This window comes from Diadema antillarum, unplaced genomic scaffold (genome assembly GCF_040938485.1).
Source record: "Diadema antillarum isolate AM-2024a unplaced genomic scaffold, OU_Dant_1.0 seq00001977_RagTag, whole genome shotgun sequence".
NCBI lineage: Eukaryota > Metazoa > Echinodermata > Echinoidea > Diadematoida > Diadematidae > Diadema > Diadema antillarum.
This window is the reverse complement of record NW_027272635.1, coordinates 50,653-64,126: the sequence shown is the minus strand read 5'-3', so window position 1 is coordinate 64,126 and position 13,474 is coordinate 50,653. Positions and strand designations below refer to the sequence as shown.

The following is a 13,474-nucleotide window of genomic DNA, read 5'->3' as shown; positions in this document are numbered from 1 at the left end:
TGCAAAGTTCAGTACAGTTAATAGAAATCAATAAAACTTAGAATGTCAATGTAAATACGATTTCAAAACATAGTACAAAGGTGTGTGAATGAAAATATGTAGAGTGCAAAATTGGGTGAAAAGGTAGTAGAAATGTAACATGAATATTCGCGAATAAAAAAAAATTCTTATTGCAACTGATTGAAAAATTGTCCTACATCAATGTAAATAAGCACTGAATTGATCAGTGTTTTCTTACACTACTTATGACAAAATATATCATGGGTATACATGGACATACTCGAGCGATGTAGGGCAATTTGTCAATCAGTTGCAATAAACAACTTGACGCAAGAATCTTATCAATTTGAAGTTGAGTTCATTTTGAATTTCCTGTACATACATGTATGTTAAAATCATTAAGTTACTGTACATGCATATAATTATGTTTGCATAATTATAATGTAAGAAGGAGCAAGGACTAGTACAATGTATTAACCAGCTTTAAAGTACAGAAGATATCTTATGGTCTACTCAGAAGTATACAAAAAGAATGGTTGACACGATTCCAGGGCGTTTTAGCTACGTCATTAAATCGTGTAGGCCACGGAGTGCGATCTCAGACTCAGGTTGATCCATGAAAGACTTGATATGATCAATTGTGATACCTCTTTGATCATTATTATGATCAAAGAGGTATCACACCTGTTTATTAGGAATCAGGGTTTGCTTTTAGTTCTTCTTACAGAGTCGCTCATGTCAAAGCTATTCCTGAATTCATGAATCATTATGTATCATGTGCTTTTGCGTATTCCTACTGTTACCTAACTATAATGTTGGTCGGGTGACGAGGAATCTTGCAAGCGTATTACAGGTGGCTAATTCGTTCTGTTCTGATGTATTTTATTTGTTTTTCTTGCTCATTTTGCTCTCTTTTCCTTTACGTTTATTTCCTTTCTTTCATAATTGTTGTTACTAGGTTGTTTGTTTAACAAGACCAACATTTTCATCTAGGGATCTATACATTACAAGCTCTGCTTTTTTAGTAGGTCCCCACATTTCATGTTTGTAAAAATTAATTGTCTTCTCTTGTATTCTCTGTAATTACGACGCTTGGTCCAGTCTAAAGTTCAATCGATATTACCATATTATTTTTGTTTTAGATGTGGAACAATGAAATCAGATCAGATCAAATCAAATCAATTTAAAACCTCCTTGAAATACATGATCAAACTACTGAACCGTCATCTCTCCCCGCAGGCTACGTTTGAGGTAAGCCTCGCGTTCTGAGCCTGTGAAGTTTTTGGATGACGTAATCAAGTTTGGTGAGCGCCGCCTCTGGTGTGATGTCAGAGAGGGGGATTACCCCTGCCTCTATCAGGACCTTAATAAACCAAGATAAAACATCGAACAAAATTTAATAAGCAAACTCACGGATCAACAAAATTCAGATCGATCCTTGTAAACGCGAATTTCATGTTTAAGAACGTGTACAAAACAATAACAATGGTTTTCTCATCTTGCATAAAAAATCAGAGTCACAAAAAAATCTAATTAATTTCTCAAATAAAGTCATGCTCTCAACTCTAGGTTTTGTTTACTAGTGTCTCCTTTGCTCAGTAGTCATCTAGGTGAGTGGTCTACCGATCTTAAAAGGCAGAACCATTTGCAGATGAAACAAAAATCCAGCATTAGTGCGTCAAAATATTTGTAAAATGTGAGTTAGGGATAGAAACAAGCAATGTAAAAATTTGAACTAGTATAATCAATGTTAAGTATTGTTAAATATTGAAATGTGAACAATATAGTTATAATAAAAATGTTTCCAGACTAAACCGTCTACAGTTATGGTTTAATGAGAAAAATAGTGATATCTCCTTATATTTCAGGCTTTATTGCAAAAATTTTATGTGGTAGGATGTTTTGTGATACAACTGACCTACACTATGCATCAAAAGTGATATCTTGAACATTTTTTTTTTTAAATCACTGCTCCCAAAGGTAAACAAGACCTTTAAGTATATTCTGGCCTGATCTTATTCTAAGGCGGGTGTTAAGCCCCTACAATGTATTTCTGTCAAAACAAGACTTACTTGTCCGGTCTCGTAAGCCGGTGTGACTTGTCCGTCAGGACACTGGGTGCAGTTCACGATCAGTTTGCCGCCCTCAACGGCCTCTTTGATAGTAGGAAGAACCCTTAGAACTGCGCTTCTCAACATTTTTCAAACCCGAGGCCCACATTGGCTCCTACAAACTTTATTGAGGCCCAGGAAGATTGAATATGAATATTCGTTTCATTTTTGGCGGCCCACCTGCGAGAGCTTCGCAGCCCACTGGTCGAGATTAAGTGGGGCTTTAGAGTGTAAAAAAAAAAAATACACGTCTCAGTGGCGGATCCAAGAGGCGCACGCCCCCTTTATTTATCGTTTAAAACAAAACAAAAAAATAAAAGAAAAAGAAAAAAATGAAATGAAACCCGGAAGTGGCACCAGATATATCAGTTGCACCCCCCCACCTTTACAGAATTCCTGGATCCGCCCCTGCGTCTGCGGAATAACCATTAAATCGGGGTAAGGGTGGAGTCACACTGTCCCAAAATTGACACAAGACGGCAATACGAATATTTATTATGGACTTTTCAATTTCGGGTGAAGTTGACCCGGAACTTGGTCAAAGCCAATCAGCAGCCGAAGCATGCAAGTACGACGCCTACTGAAAGTCACACGATGGCACCCGAACCACACACGAAGGCTACACGAAGATGTGAATCCGAAGGACAAACGAAGGAAAAAGAGATGTCTACATGAATTTGAAGATTTTACCACCGCTCACGAAGTTGCTACAGGAGCCTGAAAAACTCCACCATCCATACGATGGCTTAAGATGCCTTCACGAATGACCCAATGTTTATACGATCAGTGGCTAATTGGAACATTTCCTTTATCCTGTGTTCATCTTTGGTCAATTTCGCGACAGTGACGCCTACATAACAGAATGATATCAGTGATTAGTCTGTTTAATATTGCCTTCTGGCGTGGTAATGAGGGTGATGTTATTATCGACTATTGTCTCAAACTCATTGTTTCGAGGGTGACATTATACCGACTATTTCCCCGAACTCACCGTGTCGAGGGTGATGTTGGGATAGATCCAAAGGAGATCCACTTCGGCTGTCATGTTCGCCTTCACACTGAACTCTTCACCAGGTTTCGGTTGACGGACATTAGTCCAGATCACTAACCATGATGGAATGAACGAAATAAAAGATGTCACATTGGAATTAAAGGGGAAGGCTAGTAACTGATCAGTGGGAATCAGTGGAAATGCTGGGAGATGATTGTTCCAATCCTTATGGGATTCATTCAAGAGTTCATTGTATTCTATTGTTGTGTGAAAATGATTTGCTTCAGAATGGTCTCATATTCAAGTAACGTGCAGATTAGTGCTTCCAGGTTAGCGTCCCTGGTCAGTGACGGAGCATTAATCTGCACATTACTTGAATATGAGACTATTCTGAAGCAAATAATTTTCACACAACAATAGATATACAATGAACTCTTGAATGAATCCCATAAGGATTGGAACAATCATCTCCCAGCATTTCCACTGATTCCCACTGATCAGTTACTAGCCTTCCCCTTTAAACAATGGAGGATGAACGACGGTGCCAAAGTGATCATTCATCAAGTAGCCCTGGTTTACAATGTACTGTCTGATTTGAACTTAGGAAATACTACGTTTTAGTATCATTCTGTCCCATGGAGTACAGATCTATGCTATTGACATTGCTGTTCAAGAATGAAATTCAAAAGTGGTAAAAGTTTAACAAAAAATACATTCATGATTTACGAATGTTGGTACATAATATGAATATACAAATGTTTTTTTTTTGAACATATCCCCTTTCTTTTGGTATTATATAGGTCTAAATATCCTTACTTTCTTTAAGCGCCAACAAAACCCCAATATTTCATCCTGATTACATGAGTACACATGATAATTATGTACACTTCGAATCACGAGCTCAAGTAGATGTTGTTAGTACACTGCAAAAAGTCCGGTGTTAAATAGTGAACACCGAGCTGGTGTTAAATTTTCGGTGCTCATTTATGGTGTTAAATTAACACCTCCGGGTGTCATTTCCAAATTTTAAACTGTTTTTTGAAGAGTTTCTTAGTAACTGCACTTTTTGTTGATTTTTAATTTAAACAAGACGATCAAGAATTTTACATTAAAATACTAGATTTTTGAAAAAATGTGAAAATAAATTTACACCAAAGTAACACCAGCTGGTGTGGTCTCTTATTGAAGCTGGACGGGTGTTAAACCATTGATATCAACACCAACAAATATCAAATCAACACCATGTGGTGTCATTTTTGAATTAACACCAGTACAGTGTCAAAATAACGATTATACAGTGTCAAATTAAGACCACAAAGTGTCAGGTGAACACTTTTCAACACCATCACAGTGCATTTTTAACACCTGTGGGTGTGGTCCTTTATTGAAGTTTGATCGGTGTTAGATTTAACACCCGTGGTGTTAAATCTAACACCGATGTTTTTACAGTGTATTTATTGATGGGCCTGTAGTCACCTTGAGTGTTGGTGCCCACGAAGGCGAGTGGCGGGAAATTCGGGGATTTGAAGGCATCTAGTCTGCAGCAGGAGAATTTCATACTTCGGTTGCCACGGATCAACTTGCCGTTAAAAAATAGAGTGACCTGAATGATAGAGGGCGTAACGTACATCGTGGTTGATGAGTTTGTCGGAGTGTACTTGAACGGTGACGCGGGGGGGGGGGGGGGGAGAATGGTCGTATACCTTCCTTGGTGGGTGTAGGGGGTGGGGATATAAGGTCATACTTTAATTCATTTCGATCATAAATCATCTTCATGTTGGGGGAAAATCTATGATCATGTATAGGCTGAAATTTTTATGATCACCGAGAGATATGATTTACGAAGAATTTTGTTCGACATAATTTTACTATATGATAATCTTACGTTTTATTCTTATTAAAAAAAAAAAACTGTAGCGTGGGGATTCACGGGAGGCCCGATCTATTCGCTGTCCATCTAATCCATGGGCCAAGACCCGAAAAATGGGTTGTTGGTACCATCTGAGGTGGCACAACCTTTTTGGTGTCAGTTTGTTTGTCGGGCATAGATATGCTTATCAAGCTATGATAGCATTTCCAAATGAGTAGCTTAGTCATAATAAATGAATTTTTAACCAATTTGGTCTCGTTTTTATATCCATATACGTCTGAATCGAAACTAAACCGCTATACAAAGAAGAGCACTGCCTTCTGTATGTCCACAGGTGTTCTGTTGTAAACGCGGTGTGCTTAGTCTTTAGTCAAGGCAGCGAAGGGAATATCCAAAGGGTTATGATGTCCACAGCTGTCACGCGGTGCGCTTAGTCTTTATCTAGACCAATGTACCGTTATCGTATCTAAAGTTCCTCATAAAAGGGATTATCTATACTGTTTTTATACTACCCTATCAACAAATACATCAGTTTTAAACAAAAATCACTCTGTTCATTGACAATATCATTCATTATAATGTATCGTAGTGTATCGGTACATTGTTTTTGCATTATCTTATATTGTTGGAGGGAAATAAAGCGACATTGGCGTGGTATCAGCGTTTTCACCGTAGCGTTTTCGTCGGAAAATGATAAATAATTGAAAGATACGGTAAAATTAACGAGGAATTGCTTTTGTTGTTGTTGTTGTTTTTAGATAAAAGGATATACACTGTATCATACGCTTTGGATATTCCCTTCGCCGTCTAGAATAAAGACTGAGCGCTGTGGACATCATAACCTTTGGATATTCCTTTCGCTGCCTTGAATAAAGACTAAGCGCACCGCGTTTACAACAGAACACCTGTGAACATACCACAGAGCTGCATTTTACAGCTCTATGGAACATACAGAAGACAGTGCTCTTCTTTGTATAGCGGTTAGTTTCGATTCAGAAGTATAGGGATATAACAACGAGACCAAATTGGTTAAAAATTCATTTACTATGACTAAGCTACTCATTTGGAAATGCTATCATAGCTTGATAAGCATATCTATGCCCGACAAACAAAATGACACCAAAAAGGTTTTGCCACCTCAGATGGTACCAATATCTGGCCTGGCCCATGGACTAATCGGGGAACATTCGTAAACCACGAACAGCACCGGACAGCTGATATGTGCATCGAAGCATACTCTCATCGGTATTACACGGTAAAAAAAAAAAAAAAAAAAAAAAAAAAAAAAAAAAAAAAAAAAACTGACAAAAAATCTGGTCGGGAAAGGGGTAGCCAGACCGCTAGTTTATAGCACAAACCCTTGCTGGTTGTTTAGCTGCCTGCGTCAAGACTACACTTTGCCATAGGCCCTGTACTGTAGCGTCTCCCAACAGTCCAAGGGACAGTGTAGTTTGCAGGCACAAACCCTTGTTGGTCGTAATAGGAGTCTGCATGTGCCAAGACTAATACACGTACCACTGCACTGCAGCCTTGAGAAGCTACAACACAGGGCCTATGGGGCAGTGCCGAAGTGGTGCATACAGTAGTCTTGGCGCAGACTCCTCTACGACCAACAAGGGTTTGTGCCTGCAAACTAGGGACAGTGCCAGTTGAGTGCATGTAGTATAGTCTTGGTGCAGACTCTGTTACTCCCAACAAGGGTTTGTACCTGCAAACTACCCGGTATACCCTGGGACCCAGGGTAGTTTGCAGGCAGAAATTGACCAGGCACAATAGAACACAAACACACACACACACACACACACACACACACACACACACACACACACGCAGGCACATACGCTCACACATTCCTTTATGTAAATACATACCGGTATACAAAAAAAATGTCACATATAGGGTATACAGACATGATACCTTGCACATGATAAATGTCAGACCTACTTTAAGAAGTTCATACCTTTTGATTATTTTACATGGATGCTATCAATGGACATTTCAGCAGGGACACTAGAGAGAATTTAAAATTTGTGTGAAATTGTGTCATGTTTTTTTTTTATTTTTTTAATGTTTTTATTGAACAATAATAACATATGCACAAAAATAGGTATAAACACACTTGACGCAACAAAATTGTGTCATGTTTTACTGGCCACACAGGCTGCTTATCCTATACAGTGTATCTATTATAATATGTATATGCCACAAATAGTTTTTTCAAATAATGCAAAAAAAAAAAACACCCTTCGTTGTCTACTATACAGTATGATGTATGACTTGATGTGTAATTGCCACAGTTAATGGCAACTAAATCATAAGCATGAACTAAATTGTGGCTGTATATGACTCCCTGCAAGTTTATTTTCTTTCTTCTTTTTTTTCGGGGGGGGGGGGGGGGAGGAGTATACAACTGAGTATCTCATAAATGAGTAGTTGACCAAAATGCTGATATAAAGAGAACACAAAAAACAGTCACTGCACATGCTCTGGGCATGCATGCTATAGTTAAAGGGGAAATTGAAGATGAAGCTAGCGTTTCATTCAGTTGGTAATTTGACGTTTCAACTTGGTGAGTAATGTCCAGGGCTAATGGCAATCATAAACTATGTTTGCAGTATGTGACACCACAAGTTGAGTTTTGTTTGTGTGGGGCTGGGGAACTGAAGATAATGTATCTCCAGAAATAAGCAGAGACTCCAACCCCAATCACCTTCTGATCTGGAGATTCTCCCGCCCGAGACCCCTTGCAACGGCGGGAGACTCCAAGTTGATGTGTGCGAAGCGCGAAGTTCCTAGGGTTCTAGATGTTCTGTGGTGCTATCTAAGGCTTATTTTTTTCAACATACGATATAGCAATAAGTAAGAAATCATTTCCACCGGAAGACACAGACCCAGGGCGGGAGAAATCAAATCTCAAGCGTGAAAACGGGAGATTTTGCAAAAATGGGCTTTCGGCGGGAGATCTCCCGTCGAAAACGGGAGAGTTGGAGTCACTGAATAAGGAGTTGCCAAATTGCTGATGTAAAGAGAACACAAGTTAGATCAAGTTCACACTCTCAGCCTGCATGCTTCAAGTATATTCAAAGGGAGCTAGTCAATGCTTCAACTTGTTGTGTACTGACCAGGGTCAATGGCAGTCTTTGCAGTATGTGACACCACAACAACAAGTTGAGTTTTGTTTGTGTGGGGCTGCGTAACTGAAGATATTACAGCATTCTGTATGTTTTAAGGAAGTTCAGCAATACATGTACACAGTCTATGTAGAACACCATAATTATGTGTAAAGATGTATTATTGTCCAAAACAATGAGGTGACATGCACTACTGAGTTTGAGAACTGATGGATATTATTTCTGATTTTTTTTTTGTAATACATAAAGGGTGGTTTTTTTAATCAACCAAAACCTAAAAGAATTCTCATTTTAAGATTTTCAAAAGAATCATGTATGGATTGAGAATTGGAATTTGCATTTTAAATGCAAAAAAAAAAAGTCAGAAAAGGAAAAACTCCAAGCTGTATCCGACATTCTGTTATTAACATGAACTTTATCAAAGTTATGTTCAATGCTCTGATGATGATATCGTTTACTTCAATGTGTTATACAAATGGCATTTAGTGCTTCTGTGGTTGGTCTGAAATTGAAGTGTACTCACAATGAAAGGTTTATTTCAGCATTTTCTGAAAAGCTCCAATTGTGTCTCATAAGGTGAATACATAGTAAAGGACAAGTAGACGATGGGGCCGGTAAAACATGATACAAATTCACACAAATTTTTAATTTTCTCTAGTGTCCCTGCTGAAATGTCCATTGATAGCATCCATTCAAACAATCAAATGGTATGAACTTCTTATAGAGCTGACATTTATTGTGTGCACGGTATATCCTGGCTGTAGAACCTATGTGACATGTTTTGTATACCGGTATGTAAATTTTACATAAAAGGAATGTGTGAGCGTACGTGCGTATGTGCGTGTGTGTGTGTGTGTTTGTTTTTTTTTTCTATTGTGCCTGGTCAATTTCTGCCTGCAAACTACCCTGGGTTCCAGGGCATACTGGGCAGTTTGCGGGTACAAACCTTTGATGGGAGTAACAGAGTCTGCGCCAAGACTACTACATGCACTCAACTGGCACTGTCCCTCAGACTGTTGGGAGACGCTACAGTACAGGGCCTATGGCAAAATGTAGTCTTGATGCAGACACCTGAACAACCAGCAAGGGTTTGTGCCTACAAACTAGCAGTCTGGCAACTCCTTCCCCGACCAGATATTTTGTCAGTTTTTATATTTTTATGATGTACACCCATAGGACATTCTTTTAGACCAAGTTTGGTTCATGGGCTCCATGGGGTAAATTACACCCTCCAAGGGCCCTTTTCGGGGGGGGGGGGGGGGGGGGTCCCTGGGGGCCCAACCCGCCCTCCGGGACCAGGCTGACGCACATTTTGTTACTGAGGAGGGTGGCCCCAGCAACTCTGAGGGGTCAAACCTTTTGGGCTTGATGGGGTAAATTGAGTAGTCGCTAGCTCTCTGGCTATTACACAGAGATCAGCGGCAAAGCTGTATACAGTTCGTTACGGGGAATCTCGAATAAATCTGAGCCTTGCCAGCCTTCTCACTCCGTGGTATCCCTTACAGGGTCTTTAATGAAAGGAGGAAATTACACAGAATATCTTTCAAATAAAAGACTAGCACTTTACCGAGTGTGTGATCGGCTTGGGCAATATAAGTTCATACTTTCCTTCATTATCTTGTCTTCAGATTTTGTTTGAAAAACGGTATATGATTAAGTATAGATTGAGATCATTTTTTTTAAGCTGGTGTAATGAAGTGTTCTTAAATGTATTCTGTATCAATGATTATGACCACCTTTCGTGTTCTCCTTACCTCAGCTATCACCAAGCCATCCTCAGGCCGAGAGTAGCTGGCCATGGCAAGGGCGCCCAACATGTTGTTCTCTCCATCGCTGCGGAACTCGGATAGCGGAATCTGCGAGCCAGTGATGACAACAGGCTTGGAGAGGTTGTCGAGCATGAAAGACAGAGCCGACGCCGTGTAGGCCATCGTGTCCGTGCCGTGTAGGATCACGAACCCGTTGAAGACGGTGTAGTATCGTAGGATATCCTCTGCCATGTGCACCCAGTCCGCGGCGGCGATGTTACTCGAGTCCTTGATAGTCTCCCACTCCAACATGCTGTAGAGAATGTGGCTGCCATCCTGGTTTCTATGGATACCATCACAACGGTGAAGAGTTTAAGCATTATGACGTAATCTCCACAAGACCTTGACAAGTTTACATTATTGGGGTTATCCCACGAGACGGACATCCACGAGTCATACAGCCCACGAGAGTCCATGAGTCATATAGCCCACGAGTCATCTCGACCCATGGGTCCAACATTATAGGCAAGCAAGGCACACGAGTTCGATACTACAGGCAAAAATGGGCCAACGAGTTCGACATTACATCACCGGGTTTAATGTGTCGGTCTCGTGGGCTTTGTTTGCCTTATAGTGTCGGACTCGTGGACCTTGTCAGTGCCTAGTGGCGGAATCATGGGCCTTTAAATCGTTTGCCTAGTGTCGAGTTCATGGGCTGTATGACTCTTGGTTGTCGAATTCGTAAAGTGCAGCATCCACACTATTGGCATCTTAAACGGTCAGAAACATCTGTCGGTTAGGCTCTACAGAAGTCATTCGTAAAAGTGCTTCCCCAATAGCTGTTAATGGTGATAATAATGCCAATGTTTTATAATCATCATTAATTGAATCGTCATTAAGTTATCAGTCATAACGAAATTATTTCCGGCAATGCACATTACATCTTTGATTAGAATGCAATATATGTATTTACCTCACTGTGATTATTGTGTTATCTTGACTCGGAAAGAGTTCAGGGAGAGGTAAGTTAAAGGACAAGTTCACCTTCATAGACATGTGGGTTGAGTGAATGCAGCTATATTCGTAGAACACACCAGTGAGAGTTTGAGCAAAATCGGACAATCCGTTAAAAAGTTATGAATTTTTGAAGTTTCTGCTCAGTCACGGCTGGATGAAAAGACTACTATAGCTTGTGATGTCACATTAGTACAACGATATAAAGAAAGAATAAAGAAAATTCAACATATTTCCATTTTTCTCGCATAACAAAAGAACACTCAACTTCTCTCTTTCAGAAGGCAGGGGGAATAATATTACCCTTAACATACGTCAGTAGCAAGTCAAAGAACTGTGCACTTTATTCAAAAAGTAAAGTTTTGTGAAATTCTCTCTTTATTTTCCTTATATAGTTGTACGCATGTGACATCATATACTGTAGTAGTCTTCTCTTCCAGCAGTGACTGCGCAGATACTTAAAATATTCGTAACTTTTGAACGGATTGTCCAATTTTCCTCAAACTTTCACTGATGTGTTCTACTAATATTGCTGCATTCTCTCAATCCTTATGTATATGAAGGTGGACTTGTCCTTTAAGATAGGATGACTATAGACACAGCCAAAGTGAAGTTCAATTTATCGAATCCATGGTATGCAGATTAGTATTAGATATCCTCTATTTATTGTCTGAAAAGATCGAAAAATATCAGCCCTTTTTGTAATGACATTGACATCCCAATCAGGTATCGGTTGAGGTATTGAGGGTAATTACATGAGATCAAAAGTGCTGAGGCCCTCGATACTGTCCGCTGGCTTGCCGTACACTGTGGGCGTTTTGCTAATGAAGTCTGGCAATAGTGTTTCACTGGCACCAAGACTGCAAACACGGAGGAGAAATATTCATTTAGTCAAGGACATCTGTACGACTGCATCTACAAACACACACACAAACACACACACATACACACACACACACACACACATACACACATACACACACACACACACACACACACACACACACATGTATGCATGCATACATCTATGTAATTGATATATTGCATTGCAAACGCCATATTCATGTTTCACTGCTAATACCGCCGTGCATGTTAATTCATATCAGATTGCTGTTGGTGTTGGAGTGCATGCTAATCTATGTAATATCGCTGTTTTTGCTTTATCATGATTTTGTTCAAGTTTTATTACAGTTGGTTGCTTTTCGTTATGTTGATTTCCAAATGCCCTGAAGGAGACCCGTCAAGATGTCGAAAGCTGATGGCATTAAAAACATTAAACTAACGCTACGTCCGATGGCTACTTCTTCCAGAGCGGCACAGTTAAAGAGAGAGTGGGAGAGAGAGAGAGAGGGAGAGAGAGAGAGAGAGAGAGAGAGGGAGAGAGAGATGAGAGGGAAGGAGGGAGGGAGAAAAAAAGAAGGAGATAATTATAATGTACTAAGAAAAGAGTGCTTCCTATTGACTCACCTCCATTCACTTTCTTCATCCCAATCGTTCCACCAGTGTAGATGACAAGAATCTTAGGAGTTTCTTTGGTTTCCATGGTTACACTGTTCACTGCGGCAGTCATCCCAATATTACGCCTCGTAAACTTACTGTTTAAAACAAAATATCAATTAAAGATACTATTTGAATGATAAAGGTGGTTAATTTTACGTCGACTATCTCAATACTCTGTAACTCTTGCGATCTTTTTAATATACACAGATTCAATTAAAATAACATTTCATTCATTTCATTTTATTTATTTCATTTCATTTCATTTATTAAGTTCCACACATGTCACATTTGTGACATACATCTAAAGATCAATGGCTAGTAACAGATGATTTGAAAATTCAGTGTATGCAGACTTTAAATAATATTTCATGATACAAAATGGATTTAAATCAGTGTAGAGTATGTCACACTCATATTGGATAATTAAGATTATGTGCGGGGAAACCATAGAAAAGCAGATGCTTAATTGTACGGGTAGATCCCCAGGAAAAAAAGTCAAACGTAATCACTTACACACACATGCACACACTGCACGCACGCAAGTGCATCTAGACAAGCATGCGTGCACACATAAACCCACAACAAAGAGAACAGAAAGAGAAAACACCAACAAGACTGTCATAGGGACAGCATCAAGAGAAAACTAGAACCGGAATTTGTCAACACTGACAAATTAGGTGATCCGATCTCTTCGAAAATCAATGATTTGAGTCCTGATCCAAATATTCATGACCATACAGGTTTCATCTGTGTTGACGGGACATTGGCCGTGTGATGTTTGGATTCTCATTTAGAAAAGGGAGTGAGACCTGCCATCTTTGGTACCGAATTCCGTATACACTAACGGAAATACAGAATGAAGTATATTTGACCTTTGACCTCACTTTACACACCCAAGATGGCGTCTAAGCAAAAAGTGATTATTTTATGAAATGATTCTTGTAACATGGTCTTTGCGTGTGCAAAATATGGGAAAGATAGGACAGGTATTCACCAAGATACAGGATGAAACATTTATGACCTTTGACCCTAATTTACATACCCAAGATGGTGTCCGATCAAGTAGTTGTTATTTTATGAAATAATGTACGTGACATGTACTAAACATG

At 39.5% G+C, this 13,474-nt stretch overlaps 1 protein-coding gene across 1 annotated transcript; it reads right to left on the bottom strand.

Annotated features, from left to right (window-relative positions):
- Positions 1-1,240: 1,240 nt before the first annotated feature.
- Positions 1,241-12,408, bottom strand: LOC139713463 (L-asparaginase-like). Its single transcript, XM_071625189.1, has 7 exons — positions 12,333-12,408; positions 11,621-11,696; positions 9,858-10,194; positions 4,579-4,705; positions 3,103-3,215; positions 2,073-2,153; positions 1,241-1,363 (listed from the first exon to the last, which is right to left on the bottom strand). The coding sequence occupies exons 1-7, from the start codon at positions 12,406-12,408 to the stop codon at positions 1,241-1,243; spliced, it is 933 nt and encodes a 310-aa protein (XP_071481290.1).
- Positions 12,409-13,474: the final 1,066 nt, after the last annotated feature.

Bases quoted from the DNA above. Each gene is read 5' to 3' on its own strand.
- LOC139713463 (XM_071625189.1), bottom strand. From the start codon at position 12,408: ATGGAAACCAAAGAAACTCCTAAGATTCTTGTCATCTACACTGGTGGA. The intron at 3,216-4,578 runs GTGACTACAGGC...CATCATGGTTAG, and splicing joins CGTGGGCACCAACACTCAAG to TGATCTGGACTAATGTCCGT. The intron at 1,364-2,072 runs GTAAGTCTTGTT...TGGTTTATTAAG, and splicing joins CGGCTTACGAGACCGGACAA to GTCCTGATAGAGGCAGGGGT.